The following is a 20,000-nucleotide window of genomic DNA, read 5'->3' as shown; positions in this document are numbered from 1 at the left end:
GTTATCTGGTGTCTGTAGCAAAAGTCCTTGGTGAAGCAGAGCAGGTTGTGCTATAGAAGTTGTGAAATGCATTGTTATAGAGCTTGCAAGAAAGGGTCTCAGCTGGATAACTGTTACAAACAGTATATGTTTTTTTGCAAGTAAGATTACTAGGACCAAATTCTCAGCACTGGTGGAGATGGAGCTACTATTTTCACAGTCAAAACACAAGCCTTGTTTTCGTTCATGTTACTGACAAGTTGTCCTGCTGGCAATTTCAGGGGAAGGCAGACTAGTGCTAGCCATTAGGGATGAAGAATAACAAGTTCTTTTAGCAGAGTAATTACAACACTTATTCAAGCATCCAACTGAAGATTTCCTACTAATTATCTCTGGGTCTCAAGCTTACTGTTGGGAAGGGCAGAAGGTTCTGGGACTTGGGTAAACCTGCAGGTCTCTCAGTTACTCCACACAAGTTTCAGGCCAAGGTCTGAGTTTAAGACCAGCCAATGCTGTTCTACTCACAGCGAAGGAAAACCAGGATTGCACATCTTGAGGGTTTCACCAACTGTAAACAGTAAGTGCAATCTATGCCTCTGCTGGCAAGGGATGGGTATGCATTATTTTTTATATAGAGAGATATATGTATATCAAGAGAAAAACAATCCTGCCTAGAAGTAACTACATTAAAAGTTTAAAGCAGGCCTGTATCATTGTATTAAAACTGCTTACATTTATGCATGTTCCTACCTCAGAGTTTTTCATTTCCTTTTTGTGCTGGGATTGATGATTTGTACACAAAATATTCCCATGGGTGCTCTGGGATCTATTAAATATGTAGTTACAATACTAAAATATGAAATAAAGCTCCTAAGTGAAATGCACCAATAATTTCTTGTCCTTAGCGAAGGTACTTTGGTATTGCTGACAATATATGAAGTGACTGTAGTATAGTATGTCTACAAAATGCTGGTGCCTGTCTCTGCTCATGCTATGCTGCCATCTCATGGGCACTGTGAAGGAACCAAGAGTTACATGCACAGCCCTGTAATGTAATGCTGCTTTTCATTACGTTATATGCCCAATGGCGTCTGCATTTGCTTTTACATTAAAAATACATTATCTCTAAATAACCTTGGGGAAGTAGGTACTTCTGAGGGCTATCTGGTATTTATAATATGAGAATAATAATATAACTATTATCAAAAAAAAGGCAAATATTTACTGGTTTTCCCCTCTCTCCCGAAAAGTCCCCTCACAAATACCTAAGCAGAATTCACTTTGATAAAACATTTCCTGTCCTGATTGTGTATGTGTTCTTCCTCAAGGACTTCATATCATTCCTGTGACTTCTGTCCATGAGAGATGCCTGCTTAAAACCACCCATATCACATATTAACAGTTAATTGGCTTGAAATTACCATCCCCAAACTGTCAAAACATTACCTTCTGGGGCTATGTGTTTACACATTACATACCATGGGAAAATACATTTACAGGCAGTACGTACAGAGTAGCCCTCTTCCCTCCTTATCCTAGCTCAATCTTTGTCTGCCATTCTGTCAACCCTCCCAAACTTACCTTCTTTGGAAGACGTGTGTTTATTACTACAAACAGTGAATGTCTTGTGTGTGGTACAGCTCCGAGTGAACCAGGATGAACCCATGGAAGATTACCCTGTAAAGGCAGAGGGTGGCAAAGAGGACGACTCCAGCAGTGGTACCCGCCGCTTCGGGATGGGGCAGACCACCAAAGATCAAATGAGGACCAACGTTATCAATGAGATCTTAAGCACAGAGAGAGACTACATCAAGCATCTGAAGGACATTTGTGAGGTAACGGAGTAAGGAGGAAGCAAAAGTAAGAACATCCCTAATGGAAACTAGAGGCTGTCCTGTTCTTGTGCAGACATATGGTTCCCAAGTGGGTAACTTTCCTCCTCTGAAAATGAGATGGTTTTGCCATCAGAGCCTGTCCTGCTAAATGACATCACATGCTCAGAAAACAGAAGACAATTCATTACAGCAATATCCCCAGTGCTTCTGAATTTGGAGCACCCAGTTACGCTCTGATTAAATGGAATTAATTGCATTTCCCATGCCAGAGAAAAGTAAATGTCTAGCATTGCTGTCCTCTTTAATACATGTTCTGAGGTAATATAATCAGCAACTCCAACCTTCAGGCAAGTTATGCTCAGATTGAAACAACTGGGGGATATTCAGCCTTTCACTTCCAAATATGCTGAGTATTGTGACACCCTTTCCGGAAGTGACACACTGTCAAATACACTGGGGTAAATTAAGGTAATTGATAAAAGAGTAGTGCAGGAACACAGACTTTCACTAAAATGACACAAAAAATGTAGTGTCCTCCAGGAGAGCCAGCTGGAGCAAAGCAGCAACACTTACCAAGCACCTTTCCTTCATGCAGAGTCCAGAATTCTCCCATGTCTTTGAATAAGTGATGAATTTGGTAACATGAGCAGCCACACCAGATCCTCAACTGAATTTAGGTGTCAGTGGATCAGTGCAGGGGTCAGAACACCCTGAAGCCTGCAGACAGACAAAAATGTTTTCTACAGGAGAGAAGGCAGCTCTGGGTGTGGATTGCTGCTTCATTTATGGCAGTGACGACTGTGGGTTGATTTCTATTTCTACCATAATTTGAGTGATATTTGAGGAAATAACAGCTAAGAGATGGATGTACTTGTGAAGGAGGGGGTACAGGAACCTGTACAACTGACTGCAGTCCTAAGGTTTTCTGATGATATCCAAAGGCCTCTGAGCAAGTGCCCAGCAAGCTTTCCAATGTGGTTTCCTCCTAGGGTTACATTAAGCAGTGCCGCAAAAGAGCTGACATGTTTACAGAGGAACAGCTGAAGACAATCTTTGGGAATATTGAAGACATCTACAGATGCCAGAAGAAATTTGTTAAAGCCCTGGAGAAGAAATTCAACAAAGACCACCCACATTTAAGTGAGGTTGGCTCCTGCTTCTTGGAATATGTAAGTGAATTTCACTTAAGGGGAAAGAGGTAGCTGAATATGGGTTAGGCCGTAGGATTTGAAAATTGATCTGAGAACTGAAGCTCTGTTAATACAACAACAAAAAACAGCCCATCAAGCAAACCTCCCCCCAGCCAGCTAGAGGAGTGCTTGTGGCTGCAGCTCTTGCAGCTGCAGGGAGAACATTTCCAAAGTGCCTCAGCTCCTGAGCACTGTATTGCCTGCCAGACCATGCTACTTCAGGCAGAGGTGTAAATCCCAAGTTGGGCCTGAGTTTACAGCTATGGTATTTTCAGGTTTGTGCAGGATCAGCAGTCGCTGAGGCGGTCATTAAAAACATTCGGCTGAGCACAGGCCAGAATAGACAGAAATGTCTCAGTCTCTCAGATAAGCTGCACGAGCCCCAGCTTTAGGTCTCCTGGCTTCAAAGTGTTAGGGGAGCATACAAATTATCAAACAGCCCCAATGTGATACAGGTTCGGGGCCAGGCCATTGCCCAAAGGAACACGGACAGTAACTCCCTTTAATTTCCTTTGCAGCAAACAGAGTTTCAGATATACTCTGAATACTGCAACAACCACCCTAACGCCTGCATGGAGCTGTCCCGCCTCACCAAAGTTAACAAGTACGTCTACTTCTTCGAAGCCTGCCGCCTGCTGCAGAAGATGATTGACATCTCTCTGGATGGGTTTCTGCTGACGCCAGTGCAGAAAATCTGCAAATATCCACTGCAACTGGCTGAACTTCTCAAATACACCAACCCTCAACACAGGTAGGTCAGCATGGTGGGGAGGGAAGGAGTAAGAAACGGACTAATGAAGAATTTTGTATTGAGAGCAGCTTACTAAGAGCAGCCAGTACCACGATTCTTCTGTTACCTTGTAGAAACAAACAAAAAAAAAATTTCAGTCAAATACATAAATTTCCATTACAGTAGCACTGGGCTTCCCTGCCTGTTAGAGACTTAAGTTGCAAAGTCCACCTTTTATCATGGTGCTTTCCTATTTATATTCGGCCTATGTATCTGTGGTACCTGCACATACAGACTTTGTAGTTGTTTCCTGTCGCAATGGTATTGAAAACTTTGCCACCAGAAGCACTGATTGAATATAGCCCAACATGTCTATGTACCTACACCAGAGCTTGTCGAGGCTGAAAGGTAGTCATGAATTTTGCTTGGTGCTTTCCCTGTGGGAAGTCACAACCTATAGCAATCAAGCCATGCCCGCTCAAAAGCCTGCAAATCCATAGCTCCATTTCAGGGTGAAGGCACTGCTGTTGGCTCAATTAACAGTGTGACTTAGTAAAGCATCTGAAATAATTAGCTACAGAATTAAAGCATGAAAACCTGTATTAAAGTGTTGATATTGGTCCCTGGTGACAACTTAATTTTAGCACCCTGATTTACAGCAATGGTATTTCTCAGACTTGTTTTACATGTCTTATTAAATCATAAGCATCTTGTTCTGAAGTTCTCTCTTAACAGTAAGCTCCTTATTGAAGTACATAGATGTTAGAAAATTGCGTTAGAGAGAAGTTGTGCCGAACTGCTCCTTCTCAGCTACTATAACTCAAAAGAAGTAGCTGGTGGCAGCAGATGGTGTGTGGTGAGGGTGGATCAGCTTCTGTCCTACCCTTCCAGATTAACTAGCAGCTCCTGTTTGAAACCAAGCCACATCTAAACCGTCTTACCTCTATGTGATAGAATTGTTCCCTGTAAGAAAACTGTGGCATTATGAATATATTGTATTAATGTGGGGAAAAAAAAACAATGCTTAGAAAGCCATGGAAATTTTTCCAGCAACTAGTATTTACACCTCTGTGACTGGATTTCATTACTTGCCTCCTTCTCTTTCACAAGTCAGGCCTGGATTTGTTACAAGACTATATAATCTATGCCTTAAAAGCAACACGCTTCCGAAAAGCTGCCCACAGCCACATGTACCTAATACACTCAATACAAAGTTGCTGGGGTAGAACAGCAAGTAGAACTAATGTTTTCTGCTCTCCAGCCCTACAGCATGCTAGGTTGCACTCCTTTGGAGCGTAGATGCAATAAATTTGTCCTTTTGTTATGACTCACAACTCTGCTCTACCACAGGGATTTTAAAGACGTCGAAGCTGCCTTAAATGCCATGAAGAACGTTGCTCGGCTCATCAATGAGAGAAAGCGGCGGCTAGAGAACATTGACAAAATTGCTCAGTGGCAAAGTTCCATAGAAGACTGGGAGGTAAGACAGACTTATTTTCCCCATGCAGTGAATGGATTGTGTTTACTTTCTTCCACTCTCCCTCGCCGCCCCCATCTGCCTATAGGAAGAACTTCATAACAGTTACTGACTAGCCCTAGCTCAGTTCTGTTGTTCTGTGGGTTCGTGTGTGTGTTTTTTTAAAAAGATACGATCTTTTAGTACAACCAAAGAGGTCTAGCACAACCCAGCTAGACCAGCTGCCTTTTTGCCTGTTCCCTGGGATTTTTTTTTCCAGAATAAAATTGGAATGTAGGCTGGTGAAATCCTATTGTTCTCCTCTTGTTCCCCATTCTACTGAGTGATTTAGAATTGGTCAAAATTGGCAGAATTACCCCTTAATGTGCTTATTAAGGCACATCATTCTTGCAGAAAGGCAAGCTCTGATATAGCTAAAATGGAAGCAAAATTTCACTGTAGATTCAACATAAAAAAAATAGCTAAAGAAAAAAACCACAAAGCTACTCATTTTCTGAACCTCAGAGTCAGTAAAACCACTCCCTCTCCCACCAAAGGAAGTCAGGCTGAATTCTCAGCTATCTCCTTACATGGTTCCTTTAATGTCAGGGATGTACCAGCTGCCCTAAGCAGACTCCCTGGAAAAGGAAAATTTTCATTTAGCACACTATTGTTCTATTCCAATTCAGTTCCTATTCCCTGAGTATCAAGGGCACAGCATCCTCTCCATGATGCAACAAGGCTCTTTCTTTATCATAGAGGCTCCCTCTCATTCCTGGAAGAGCATTTCACCAGCAGGGCTTCAGGCTACACAACCATTCCGAGGTTCTCCTGTGAGACTATGGGGTTATTTCTTCTCCCTTGTTTTGGGATGGCACAGACCAGACTGTTCTTTGTACTGCTCTCACTCTCAGGGTGAAGATGTCCTAGTCAAAAGCTCAGAACTCATCTATTCTGGGGAACTAACCAAAATCTCCCATCCTCAAGCCAAGAGCCAACAGAGGATGTTCTTCCTCTTCGATCACCAGCTTGTCTGCTGCAAGAAGGTAAACTTGAGTAGACAAATCCAAGTTCTATTACAATGCTGAAAAATGAATCAACTCCCTCAGTTCATTTCCAGTTGTTCTCTACCTGTCTGTTTCTGTAATACTTAATTCTGTTTGCATTGTATGTGCTTCTTGCACAGACAAGAGATTTAGGTACATTCAATGCAGTCTTTTTTCTGGCATCCTGGTGTTCTGTACACCTGACCAGAGCAATAAGCCAACTGCTAGCCAAAATCTTATAGCAAGAGAGCTGTAAGAGCGCACTGCACTGCTTCTAGGATTAGTGCGTGGGTTTATTTTATGCAACTCAAGTATCAGCACTGACGTTCTCATTCTTTTAAATCTGTTCCTTTTTCAACTGCACTTCCACATGGGATTAATATCACATTCAGAAGCTTTCATGTAAAAGCTACAGGCCTCAAGAGTCAGTAAGAACACATTAACATCGTATGTAGAGCCTGCAAGCACAGCCTGGACTGTTGTTCATACACAGTGCAGGTAACCTATTTAAGTAATAAAAGAAATCTTCCTTAGTCAAGCAGAGGAAAGGTACCTTCCTTTGGAATTTCAGAACTGAACATGCTGTTATGTTTTGTATAATTCATAGCACATACGTAGCCCTGGGTAACTTAGGCATGAAACTCTCACTTTTATCAGTGCCATCTAATTTACTTTTCATTGGCAACATGAAAAACAAAAGCTAAGGAGTATTTTTTGTCTAATTTCGACTGTAGCATTCCAATACTGCATTCTGACACTAGCTTAATGAGGATTTGGGATCTCATCGAGAGCTCTTCAGTGTAGCTGATGATACCGCAGAAGCATAGGTTCCAGCCTGTTATCCTGACTCCACCAACAGAAGAAACCACGTGGTTCCCCTCACAGCCAATGCAATCAACAGGAGCTTAGCACTCTGCAAATCCAGAGATTCAAATCCAGTGTCACTTTTCCCTACAGCACTGTAATGCCTGCCAAGAAGATTAAATATTCCAGCATATCAAAGAAGAAATTGAATGTTTATGGAAGGGAGAGAACAGAAAACACTAAAATCCATATGACTGTGATCTCTCTTACAGGACCTTCTGCGTCGGGACATCTTGTACTATAAAAGTCGGATCAACATGGATGATATGGAAATCCTGGATGTAGAAGATGGAAAGGACAAGGACTTCAGTATCAGTGTGAAAAATGCATTTAAATTACACTGCCGCAACACCGAGGAAGTCCACTTATTTTGTGCAAAAAAGCCCGAGCAGAAACAGCGCTGGCTGAAGGCCTTTGAGAATGAAAGGAGACAGGTTCAGCTCGACCAGGAAACAGGTATGGAGAAAGCAATGCCGTGACACAGGGGTATGTTTTTTATTTTAGTTTTTTGACAGGAAGCCAAAGCATGCTCCAGTCCAGCTCTGGGCTGCTGACTAGAATGCACTGAATGAATTTGTGCAATTTGAAAAAATACAAACCACAATGATCAGACTCTGCAGGAAGTCCTCTGAGACCTTGATGTCTTTAATGAGTTCAGGCAGGGCTGACAAAATAGTCAGTCAATGTATTACATAGAGCATCAATTATTTTGCAGGATATCATGAGAGCCTGACATGGCAGCATCTGTACAAAACACATTCAGTCAAAAGTTCGCATTGTGAGAGAGGGTTTTCATTGTTTTGTCCAAATAGTTCAGACGTGAGATCTGAGCCACAAAAGGTCTGGACTGGCTTTGTCAGCTGGCGGGGAGAGGTGGGGTGGGGCACTGGCAGGCAGTAAGCCTTGCCTGAGAGGTAAGGACCAGGCGGGGGGGAGCAGTATGTGCCCCAGCCAGCTCTGGGAGTAATTTTAGATTGTAACCTCCCACCTCAGGCTTTTTCCCGCCTCACTGTTTTTCTTAATGTCTATGCAAGCGTGCTCCCATGAAATACAAATGGATGACCTGCTGCTGACAGTCTCTCCTTTATTCTCCAGGTTTTTCAATAACGGAGGTGCAGAAAAAGCAAGCAATGCTGAATGCCAGCAAGCAGCACCACACTGGGAAGCCTAAAGGTGAGTCATTCCTGAACTTATAAATGCTGCTAGAACTGCAGGCTGGGGGCTGGTAGTGGTGTTTATGGACTACATTGCTAGTGCTTAAGCTACCACCTCTGAGAGCATTGCCATTTTTGTTTAAGCCTTAAGTTGGTGAGATAACTCTTCCCATGTTAAAGTGCTTCAGTTTGCGTTCTCATGGTCAGATAAAGGTAGAGATGGTTGTCAAACAGCTAGATAAGGAGCAACTTGGACTGAAGCAATCATTCCCAGCTTGGAGATCTATACAGAAAACTAAATAATTCTCACCAAAGATGAAGAACAGTAAAAATTAAGCTATCTTACCCTTAACAGCACAATCCATCAGTGAGACTGAAGGCCATGTTCAGATGAACATACAGCATCCAAGAGCTGCCTAATATAGAATCAGCTGACTTTGTAATCCCTCTACAGTTTCTTTCAGGGTTTCCCTGACATTTAATTTTCCTTACCGCAGATCACAATTGCTTGTTCTTTCTAATAAATGGCAAACGTTCTTTGTCATTCATACCAGCATTGTTCTGCTAGATTTCTTCTAGGCATATCTTCTCCAGGTAGGACTCCAGAGCTAAACACTGCAAAGAAGTCCTGGTACCTCTAAGCCCTAAGACTGTATTAGATCCAGCTGATAAGTACCTTTCCTTATATGGCTGCTACAACTCTCTCCTATTTGACTTGAACTAAGAATTCATGGCATTAAGCTTTGAAACATAAAGAAAGGAGCACTTCATCCAGGGCACAAAAAGAATGCTTTTTTTTTTTTAAACTGTGTTGACAGAGCTCAGATGTGGGTCATCTGGTTCAGTAGAACATTTTTCTTGCTAAAACTTTATTGATGTGTAGCAAAAGATGCTGGTGAAATGAAGTTTTAATGATTGGTGTTAGTGACTTACCACTATCACATGACTTTTCTCTGAGTAAACCCATCTGGGACTATTTTCAGTCAATGGTGTTAACAAACTCTTGAGTAGGCCAGATGGTGAACTCCCGTGTGACAGTGTGCAGTACAGTTCCTGGCTGATTCAGACATCTGGAGTCAGGAAACTATTCCCTAACTACAGGAGACCTGCTTCTGAACCTGATCACTGAGTGCTGAACCAGAAACCACAGCTAAGCACAAGCAGCATCCCCTGTTCAAAGGCTAGCTCACAGCCTCACCCTAGATGCCAGGCTCTCTAAACAGTATGACATTCCCTTTGTGAAGGGACAAGATGAAATTCTGTAATGATTCCTAAGATGCAGAGGGTCATAAAGGCTACTGCAGCGCAGACTTGTCCTGCCTGTGGCAAATGCATTAAAACTTGCTATTTTGGCAGAATCCCATGAGCAGATGGCATGCTCATTATTTATTTATTTTAACAGCACTGTTAAATAAAAATTAAGTGGCCAGAGGAGTGGGAATGCGAGCAACAGAACGGACGGTTCCTGTGCCAGAAGCACTGTCATCTAAGGCTTCCTGCCACCCTTTTTTGTGATGCCTCCATCCCTCTTTATATCCAGAAGAGATGTCATTTGCTTTCCTTTAGGCCTACAGAGAGGCAACCAATTCCTTGTGGTGGCAACAGCCAGCAGTAGGATCCCAGCTGAGTCCCCAGTAAGAAAGCTTGGCTACATTTCAAAATAAGCCAGAACTAAGATATGGCCACAAACGGAGTTTGGAAGGAAGCCAGACCACGGTAACAGAGTTTAAAAACACAGGGGTCAAGCAGCACAGGAGCACAGCACGCCAGTGCTGGCTGCAGGCTGGGCGCTGGCCATTAGGACTCAGAAATGTTTCCCAAGTCCATATGCTTTTACCAGTGCGGGAAGGCACAACAAGCAGAGGCACGTGCCTATCAGCTTCCTTTCCTGGAATGCAGTCACCGGTTAAGTTTCTCACAAAGAGATGAGCTACAGCGATTTAGTTGCATTGTACTCTTGACAGAACACTGTCAAGGTATGCCTGATAAGGTATGCTCTAGGGCTTCCACAGCACCAACCCTAATCCTAAAAGGCAGTGCTGAAATAAGGGGTAAGCTGAGGGAAATCACATTTGTTCCCCTGCAGCTTTAACAGGGATGGGGCAGGGTGTATGGAAAGAACTGTGCTCAAGTAACATGCTTCACTTATTTCCTTGTCATCAGCTGTCACCAGGCCATACTACGACTTTCTGATGCGTCAGAAGCATCCCACCTTGCCTACCACACTCCCTCAGCAGCAAGTCTTCATGCTGGCAGAGCCCAAGCGCAAGCCCTCGAACTTCTGGCAGAACATCAGCAGGCTGACACCCTTCCGGAAATAAGGACAGCCCCATGTTTGTGCCTGAACCCCTTCTGAGAAAGCACTTTATCCATCAGTCCTAGGAGGTGGAGCCCAGGTTCTTCCAATCCTTTGTTTGCAGAGGATGGCACATGTGCTCCTGCCTTCTCTATTTATTTTACAGACCAACTGACCTGGCTCTGAGGCGAGACACTGCATGTGTGCTTGCACACGTGCATTTGTGCATCGAGCCAGCCTTGCACAGCACCCGCGACAAACTTCCAGGAAGAGATCACAGAATGGAACCTGATGTGTTTCATCTGAAAAGATTTTGCCTGTCAGCTGTACACTGAATCACTCCTTTCTGCTGTGAACACTACTGCTGTCTGGCAGCAGTCAGAGAGGGGATGGCAGCTGTTAAACCTACTGGCTCCTTGTCCACTGACATGCTCAGAACAACAGCTCAGTGTCGCTGACATACATTTTCCAGGGAGGAAAAATCCCTTCCATTCTCTGCCCATTCCCCATTCCCCACCTTTCTGATCAAGGACATGATCTTCCTACACACTTCTAACTAATTCAGTTAGCCTTTGCTGGCACTCAGACAAGACAACAGTGAGTATTACACTGTGACCCTTTTCTCTTTCCTTTAATTCAACAACACTGATGAACAAGATAGTTCATTAAATGGTGCCAATCAACCTGCAGCATGAGTAAAGGTCAAGAATCTCTCTAGAGGGTTTGTTACATAAGTTAGAGAAAAATGTGCCTAAATTAATACCATCAATTCCTTAGACTCTCTTTTATCATTCTGCCATATTTCCTGGCCAATGAAAATGCTCACTGTTTGTAATGTGTTTATTTATGGTATAAACCAGAACTGTGTATTTTGTAAGTCTGTAATTGTTCTTGTCAGATGTTGTTAACTTGATGCCCGTTTTGTCTGTTTTTATTTTTTAAATAACAAAAGGTCAATATTTGCAAACCTAGCTCCCAGAAGTCAGTCTGCAGTTTGACACTGAAAAACTAAAACCATGATAGTTATGCAAACTCCTATAGACCCTCAATTCAAGGGGTATTATTACAGGGTTTTGACACCTTCAAAAAACAAAACAAAAATCCAACCTAAGGCTAATTGTAAAAGGCCAAGACTTAGCACTAAAAGCCTCACTTTAGGTACCCAGCTTTCAAACTGTGGCCAAGAAAAATTAAATTTAAACCTTGGTTAGCAAAAGGAAAGATTTGCCTTACCATAGTGAGAGTTAGAAGCCATACTGACTGAATTTCTTAGCTTAGGAGACATTGGAAGGAAGACACCCCCACGTTCCAACACGATGCTATTTGAGCGAGCACTAACTGCCTGCAAAGCTCAGAAGTCCAGTGTTTGTTAATGCTGTAGCTGACCAAAGTCTGGTCATCCAGGGATATCTGCATTCAGTAGCATGTACAAAGTCATTCTTGCACTATATCTTCTCCCCAGACCAGGGGCTATATAATTTCATAAAGAAACTTGTAAAAGTAATGCTCAGCCTGTGTTTGTGTCTGACATGTCTTATCTGTGTAAACTTGTTTCTCTTCAAAGTAATTGTGGAGATTTTCCTCTAGCAACTTAATACGTGACTGCTAATCAGTGGCGAAGCGCCTGCAGGCTGCCCTCAGTGAAGCCATCTTTTGGATGGCAGGTTGGTGGAAGTGAGAGATGGCACCAGAGAGGCACTGGTCACTCAAACCACTGATCAAGGTTAGGCAAGTCATTGGCTGCACCAGCATCTGATTCCCAACTGCCTGCTAGTTACTTAAAGGGGAAAAAAGTCAAGTAAACATGAAAAAAAGCTGCAGGGGGTGCTGAAACCCTCTCTGAGCAACAGGGCATTAAAGAGGCACAGCAAGATCAGTGACTTAAGAAACAGTCCTGAGAGAACCCAGCAGTTTCTCCTGGACCTGGCACAGCCTGTGCCACACCTGCCACTGTTCCTGGGAAAACGCACACCCCATGCTCCTCTGAAAGGCAGAGCCCAATGTGCCATCACCACTCAATACAGTCCTCTACAGAATGGCAACAAGAAACCCAATAGGAAAAAAAAAAAAGAGAGGAAATTAGGGCTCACCAAATCAAAACACATTCTGAAGCTGCTTTCTGCCTGCCTCAGTTACTCGAAGCAGCCCCATCACTTATTCCTGTCGTTTGTCAAAAAATTTATCTCTGGTGGCATGCAGCAGTCAGGAAACCAAGCCACTGGGACACTTGCAGGAATGGCCTTTGAACATTGAACAACCAGGCACACATCACTAAACCATGGAGGGACAACAGAAAAAAATCAGCTCTCTATTGTGCACTGCAGCTGCATTATCAGCCTTGCAGGGCTCTTCCTGTGTCAACACCTCCAGCTCTTTGAAACCATGCAGCCCACGAGCCCTGGCTGGGCTTCCCCTCGTGGCTTAGTGTAGCAGCAGCCAACAGGACCATCTGCCAGCTGGGCTGTGCCACCTGAGATAAGCAGCAGCAGTTTTGTTCACTTGAGGGGAAGAGGTGTCAAGGCCCTGATTGGGGGGGGGGGGGCAAAAAAACGATTCTGTCAGAGGGCACTGAGGTAAGCCCCCCTCTCCCCACCACTGCTTCATCTTGCCCATCAGCATAATTTACAGCACCATGTCCTAGCCATACACAGTCTACTGACTGCTTTGCATGCCTCAAGCAGTACACTGTTTGGCCCTCCACCTCCTACACCCCATCTAAACACTAGTTCAGGTGCCACCTGGCCACAGCTCACCCGCCGCTAAATGCTGTAGGCTCCAGGCATGAAGACCAGCATCCACCACTGCCCCTCTGGTAGGTCAGAAGCGCTACTGAGCTGACCCCCCGCCCCAGCCCTCAGGGATGTCACCCGCACTCCCCAGTCCCAGCACCCAGTGTTAGCACAGCACCATTGCACAGTTACCTGCCAGCAGGCTAAGCCTTTGCACAGGCACGCTTCCTTTTTTTTTGGGGGGGGGGGGGCAGGGACGCAGGCACCTATTGCTCCCTGACTCACCAGCGTAAGCTTTATTCCCCAGAAGTGCTGAGCACCGCAATCCACCATTTGCACTTCACATCATCCTGCATACTAAATGATTACCCTTGCTGCATTGCAACAACCAGAACAGAGTCAGCCTTAGTAAGAGCATCAGTAAGAGAAAGCAATCATTTTGCTTGTGTTTACCCTAAGTGTGCACACCCCTCCTTTCATTATCCATGTGTCTGTTTTGATTGGCCAGGAAGAAAAAGTGTTGACACAGAAGGGATCAATTGTCTGAGCCTATGAGCTCTGCAGTATGGGGGGGATGCTGAATTGAACCAGACTAATCCAGGCCAGAAGAGGCGTTGGGATTTTACTTATCACAATTCCCCCAACAACATACATGCATGCACACACCTTCAAAATAAGACTTACTGTGAAGCTGCATCAGGTCACTCGCAGTCTTGTCACGTTGCTATCTGAGTGTGGTCCAAGGATGGAGATTCCCCAAAACCTCTCTGGGTCCCTGTCCAGCATGTCACCATCCATAGTCTGAAAAAAGTTATCACACCTGTTTGAAGTTCTCTTGTTGCAACTTCTGATCCGTTTTTAATTTGTATTTTGCTTTACACAGACACTCAGCTTTAAGTCTACACTGAAGTTACTCCAGTACAAATCCTGATCTAGTCTACTGAATGAAAGGTGGCGAGAATGACACAGAAACCAGTACCCTGATTTTCTGCAGCTTTTTGTTGCAATTAAAAAAACAAAACAAAAAAAACCGTCCCCACAGTGACCACACATAAGAGCTAACTACTATTCTCTCTGTATCAGTACTCTGAACTGTAAATTTGCATTGAGTTAAGTTAGCAGGTTATTTACCATCTCTTCCAGAAGTTATTTCATATACGATCAAGTCACACAAATGATTTATATTGAGAAACTTCATAGAAATTTTTTTTTAAGTGCCAAAGCAGACTTCTCTGGCCAAACAGTATCCCAATAGAAGAAAAGCTCTTTATTTCTGGTAGAGGAAAACATGTCCTCTACTTGACTCAGTAAATATCAGTAAATATTCTTATTAAGTGTCTTCGGTTGGGATCCTAGCCTTGTAAGAAACACTTGGAGCTAGGATCTGATTCCCTATGCAAGACTGAAATCAGGTATAAAAGTTGATTGCACTGAAAGAGTGGAAACCTTGTAACATAGCAGGTGGAGTTACAGCATTAATAAACAGGTAAGAATCAAACTCAGTTTGCTCAATGTAACCACACACCCACGTCAATGTAACATTGTACATCTGAACAAGATTTCATCAAGAAATGACATCCTTTATTTTCTACCCAGCACCACTTCCTGCTTCAGAAACCACAAAACCCAACCAACCCATGTATCAGATCGTGCACGTATGACCTCCACTGATTTTTAAATGATTAGGCACTAAAAAGTCATCTCCTCTCCTAAATGAAGAAATGGTAAAATGTACATATGCTATAAAGCAGTAACAGACTAACCAACACTATTTCCCTCCTTTACATCTTTCATCTGGATTTTAAATGGTGTTATTCAGCATTTGTACTGTTAGTTAAAACTATCAGGGAGAATGTGTATGTAGGATAGAAAGCTTGTATGTGTGCACGTTAAATGATGACCTTGTGGATCTTCCTAAACTCATAATAAGGTTTTTTCTGGCATATGAGCAGCAGGTCAATTACAACTTTCGTCAAGCTTTCAGAGCTTACCAGACAGAACAATCTCAGACGCACAAGAGAAGTCCATGTAAAGCACAACAAAGCAGAGACACAAAAACTTCATTATCCACTGCTCCTCCTCTCAAAAGTGAGCCTTCTACCTGACCAGAAGTAAGGATTTTCATGGAAAGAACAAACAAACAAAATGAACCAAAACAAACAAAAAGCTAACACCACTTAAAGCTCCTACTGTGAGTCTGCACAGCAACCACTCAATTCATGACTTCAGGGTAGAACCCAGGGTAGAACCTAACTGCTAAAAAAATACTTCTGCATTTAGTTACAAGAAGAGGACAAGATCTGATCCAAGTGTGGTTTCATGTTTTCATTTGTTTCTGGCCGTGTCTGCCCCCTTCCCTCCTGTAGCTATATGTTTAGAAAAATTCTTGTGAAAAACAGCCACATTTCCTATTGAGTAAAATCTGCCCAGATTTCACTCAGACAAGACACAGACTTCTGTGAACCAGTCACGAGAATGATTTGCTGAAGTTATCAATCAAAGAGAACCAGTGGCTGCTAAATAATCTAACTTTTGCTCTGGGAAAAGAAAAAAAGTAATCTCTATATTATTAGTCTGGAATAACTGAGTCAGAAAACATGGCTGGATACACTGGAAAATTGCTTATGCTTCAAGTCTTGATAGCATCGAGACCAGTATAAGCCATCTTTGAACCTAATCTAAATATTGAAAAGATCAGTGCCCAGAGCTAAATATTCCCATGAAGCAACCTTTAAGATCTTCCCTATTTAATCCTTTACCTGAAGAGCTTTGGGGTGCAGGTTGGTGAAGAGTCCTGCTTGTGTCTGGCCTCATCCATCACCTCACCACAGGTAATTGCAGCTGTCCAGGATACTGCTCTGCAAAGCCAGAACTTCACAGTCTGCCACCCAAAAGCCTACAATGCAGAGACTGCCTGCAGCTGGGTGTCTGAACAGCTTCCTGCAAATATCCAACAGCCAGGCTTCCACATCATTAAATCAGAACAACTGAGAATTGAAACGTTTATGAGTAACAGATATCCCAAAGGAATCTTGGCTTCAGACTGAAACCACCACATTTCTCAGGATGCCAGAATGACAGAAATTAGCTTTTCTTAATGAAAAGGTCTTTCATATTTCGCAATATAAATCAAAATATCAGGCTGTGCTCCTCCAGATTCACCGTAGCAGAAGAGTATCTTTGTGTATCAGCAGAATCAATTATATCCACCTTGCAGTGATTTTTAAGTTATCAGTGTTCTGAAAAAGTATCGTATCACTTGCTACAACAGACTGCTTAAAAACTTTGCCAGGATCTAAGACATGGTACAGCTTCCAGGAAGTACTAATTTCTTATTTTATTGCCATTACTGAAACTGTCTTCAAGTTTAGCCATCTGCCTGCTAACGAGGGGTATGGCACTTGCAGTTTCCACAGCAAATATGGTACTGCAGTAACTCCAAAAGCTTGAGGAATGGAGCTATCCAGACTTCATTCAACTGCTGGAGCCTCAGCCTGCACCTGTGGCTACTCGAGTTTTCTGCTCAAGCTAACAGGACCTGCCGCTGCTATAGATGAGCGGCAGTACCACATCAGTTTGATAAGATCTCCACTATGATGTCCTGTACACCAGCCTACAAGTAGAAAATCCCTGCCCCCGGAGCTCCCAGCCTAAGCAAAGCTGTAGGATCAGGTCTTCAGGTAAGTAATAGGTTAAAAAAAGTAAAACTCTGGTAATGGACAGAAGTAAACTGAACAAAATTGAAGTGTTTCCAGTTCATTTGAAGCTACTGAAGGTATAGTTCTGTTCATTTAATTTGACAGCGCAGGGGAGGGAATTAATCTACGAAGCAGTGGAGACAAATCAATGCAGCTCGTTTCAGAACTACACTAGTGCAAAAAGACACTCAAATAGGACACAGCAGCAGCATCTTTCTGCTCAGTGATGCACAGAGATCAGGGTGGGGTAGGAGGATGGCCTCCTGCGTGCTCAAGAACAGCAGCAACCTGGATTGCTTTCATAGTCACAGCTGCGTATTTCAGGCTCGTAAGAGGCCAAAGCACTGTCCTTCCAGACCACGCAGCAATCGCCGCTTGCCCTGCCTTGGGATTAACACCTCACACCACATTTCATTTCTCACCATGTCTCCCATCGTTCCTTAACAGACTACATTATTAAAATCCCACGGCTTTGGCAATGCTGGTGGTATCAGCAAAAATGCAGGCTGCTTGTTCTTACTGCGTACCTTTGTCATTTTCCTCCCTGCAACTACTCCACTCTTCTCTGCATAGTGAGCTTCTCTTTTGCACAACTTTGCTACCAAAGCAGCTCCCTGTTTTACAGCCCATGCATATGAAATACCTGTGATATGTAACCCAGACTTGTATACCTTTGTGTGTGACTGTTTACATATACATTTGTGAGATGGGAAATAAACGAGCTATCAACTTTATTCCTGACTAATCCTATAATCTTCCCATAACACATTAACCACTGAGTATACAATAAAAGCCTTTATATCTACCAAAGCAAATGTAGCTATAACTATAGTTTCATCTTTCTACAGCTGCTGCTTCCTTTTTCTTTGAAGCTACAGCCTGCCTGAACACCCATTACCTAGCCCCAGTAAGTTTTTTTTGGCTTCCAGCGACCTGAAACAATACAGTTGTTACCAAAATTATACCATCAAGAAAAACCTTAGCTCCTACTTCAGGCACATTAGCATTCATGCATTTAAAGAAGATACCGCACTTCATCTCAACCTTATAGTTTCATGTGATCGTATTTCTTACGATAAGGCTGGTAAAAGCAGAATTGTGGAAAGATGTGTTCCCCTCCCTCATTCTGAAGCACCAATTTGTCCAGTACCTTTATCAAAAAAAAAAAACAAACACAACAACCTATTGTGAAACACTACAAAACAGACTGATACAGCCCCAAAACGAAGATTTAGCTTATTAATTTAAGCTCACCATTAGGCTGCTTGGTGCCAAGTATTTTCCCTGTCAGGCTAGTGCTTGGAATATCTTTAAGTCCACCTACATCTCCGTCTGTGGATTAGTCGTCCATGTGAGGATCAGCAGCCTCCACAACGCAGGCATGCGATTCGTCCGTGACACAGACAAAATCTCTTCCTGTAGCTACCAAAGACCTCTTATTGTCATACATTTTTCCCCCCTTGTCACCACATGGAACCCATTCTATTCTAGATAATTACAACGGATAATTAACAGCCTAACGGGGTTTTAAAATAAAATCCACAGAGCAATTAACTCTTCCTGCACAAGACAGACATCATATGTATGTAATGCAAAAGCACTGTCCTATACACCAGCACTGATCAGTACACGACTCCTGACTGGCCACAGAGCTCCCCAACAAAACTATTTCTGTTTCCTGGATTTGTCTACATGTGAACACTGAACCAGTGAGTCATGGAATTTAAAATGTAATAGCACGTTTTAGAAAAAGCCAACTTTCCTTCTGTCCTTAATTGTAACAATTAATTATAAGGACAGAAAAGTTACAGGAAAACTTGAAGTTCAGAACTTCTAGCCTTATTTCTGACAATCTGAGCAGTTGCTTTTCTGGAAGGGGCTTTGGCTGTTACCACATGTTTAAAACTGCCTCTGCAACAAGGCCAGTCCTTGTCAGTAATGTATCTTCATATTTAACACACAACTAAGGAGGAGAGCAATATGCATCAGAACATCATTATGAACGGAAACTGGTTAGGGGAAAAAAAGACAACCAGGACTGGTCTACCATTTTGGTAGTTCCACATACACATCTGAATCACAACAAAAAGACATGGAGAACACTTTCCCCTCCAAACCCTCCCAACTGCAAAGTTCAGTATCATGTCCTTATGAGCATTAGATACAGTATGAAGTAGTTCTCCACAACAGACAGAGTCCTTCTAACCCAGGAATGATCACCACCATTGAAGAGTATTCCCCCCTTATATCCTCCCTAATTCCAGCAGCAACTCCAATGACCTGAAAAACCATTTTTGTGCAAAAAAGTGATCCCAGGATAACTGACCTGCAATTAACTTGAGATAAAACTGAAACTCAAATTTATCCTCAGCCACAATTTTAGATGCTGAACTACTTGACTGAACAGCAAAAATCACCTGTAGAAATAATCTCAAAAAAATCTGAGCAGTTTGATGCAGTTATTAACATGATTCCTTCCTCTTCCATATGCGTTGCTTTTCACAGCAATGTTACTAGGTATGTTATTTTTGGAGACCTATAATAAATAAAAATAGCTGGTTAGTTCAAACATTATAGCTTCCATCTCTCCCCCTCCCCCAAGATTGACACTTCTACTTTAACATTAGCGTTGTTTCAATTAACCCATCCTCTAAAGAAAGGACGATCACCCACACCTTACACCTACTCATTCTTTTGCTTCTGGGGCTACTAAAGATACTAACTTAAAACAACTTTCTGCTCAAGATTTGTCATCTCTGAGACAGCAGTGATTGAGTATGAAGCAAACGTTAAACATTGTGAAATTTTACATCTGTTCCATTTTCTTCTCACTACGTTTTGTTAGTCATCAAGAAATCTGAGAAAATACCTTACTTCCATATTTTACTCTACTTTGATCGATCACCAGATTTCATTAGTTTAAAGAGAGCTTCAACATAACATAATGCTAACCAGCAACAGAATCTTTTCTAAATGGATCGTGTCAAAGGCAGTAAAAAAAAACAAAAATCAAGACCCCACAA

At 42.7% G+C, this 20,000-nt stretch overlaps 1 protein-coding gene and 1 long non-coding RNA gene across 4 annotated transcripts in view; one reads left to right on the top strand and one right to left on the bottom strand.

Moving 5' to 3' along the window:
* ARHGEF4 (Rho guanine nucleotide exchange factor 4) overlaps nucleotides 1-11,427 on the top strand; it is a 94,853-nt gene extending 83,426 nt beyond the window's left edge. For both annotated transcript variants that reach the window (XM_035544441.2, XM_035544442.2), the window contains 8 exons: nucleotides 1,620-1,814; nucleotides 2,804-2,983; nucleotides 3,523-3,755; nucleotides 5,085-5,214; nucleotides 6,105-6,236; nucleotides 7,313-7,556; nucleotides 8,196-8,273; nucleotides 10,418-11,427. In XM_035544441.2, coding sequence (XP_035400334.1) covers nucleotides 1,620-1,814; nucleotides 2,804-2,983; nucleotides 3,523-3,755; nucleotides 5,085-5,214; nucleotides 6,105-6,236; nucleotides 7,313-7,556; nucleotides 8,196-8,273; nucleotides 10,418-10,575 — 1,350 coding nt within the window. In that variant the 3' untranslated portion in view covers nucleotides 10,576-11,427. The remainder of the gene's footprint in view (nucleotides 1-1,619; nucleotides 1,815-2,803; nucleotides 2,984-3,522; nucleotides 3,756-5,084; nucleotides 5,215-6,104; nucleotides 6,237-7,312; nucleotides 7,557-8,195; nucleotides 8,274-10,417) is intronic.
* Nucleotides 1-15,384, bottom strand: part of LOC118246931 (uncharacterized) — a 29,753-nt gene extending 14,369 nt beyond the window's left edge. Inside the window, exons 1-4 of one of the 2 annotated variants that reach the window (XR_004778252.1) lie at nucleotides 15,271-15,384; nucleotides 13,964-14,080; nucleotides 2,388-2,531; nucleotides 1,561-1,656 (exon numbers count right to left, since the gene is read on the bottom strand). This is a non-coding gene — a long non-coding RNA (uncharacterized LOC118246931). Of the gene's footprint in view, nucleotides 1-1,560; nucleotides 2,532-13,963; nucleotides 14,081-15,270 lie in introns of both variants that reach the window. The other variant, XR_004778251.2, reaches the window with a different exon arrangement.
* Between the last annotated feature and the right edge of the window lie 4,616 nt (nucleotides 15,385-20,000).

Source organism: Cygnus atratus, chromosome 9 (genome assembly GCF_013377495.2).
Source record: "Cygnus atratus isolate AKBS03 ecotype Queensland, Australia chromosome 9, CAtr_DNAZoo_HiC_assembly, whole genome shotgun sequence".
NCBI classification, from domain to species: domain Eukaryota; kingdom Metazoa; phylum Chordata; class Aves; order Anseriformes; family Anatidae; genus Cygnus; species Cygnus atratus.
Note: the sequence above shows the minus strand (reverse complement) of the source record. Positions and strands in the feature narration are given on the sequence as shown.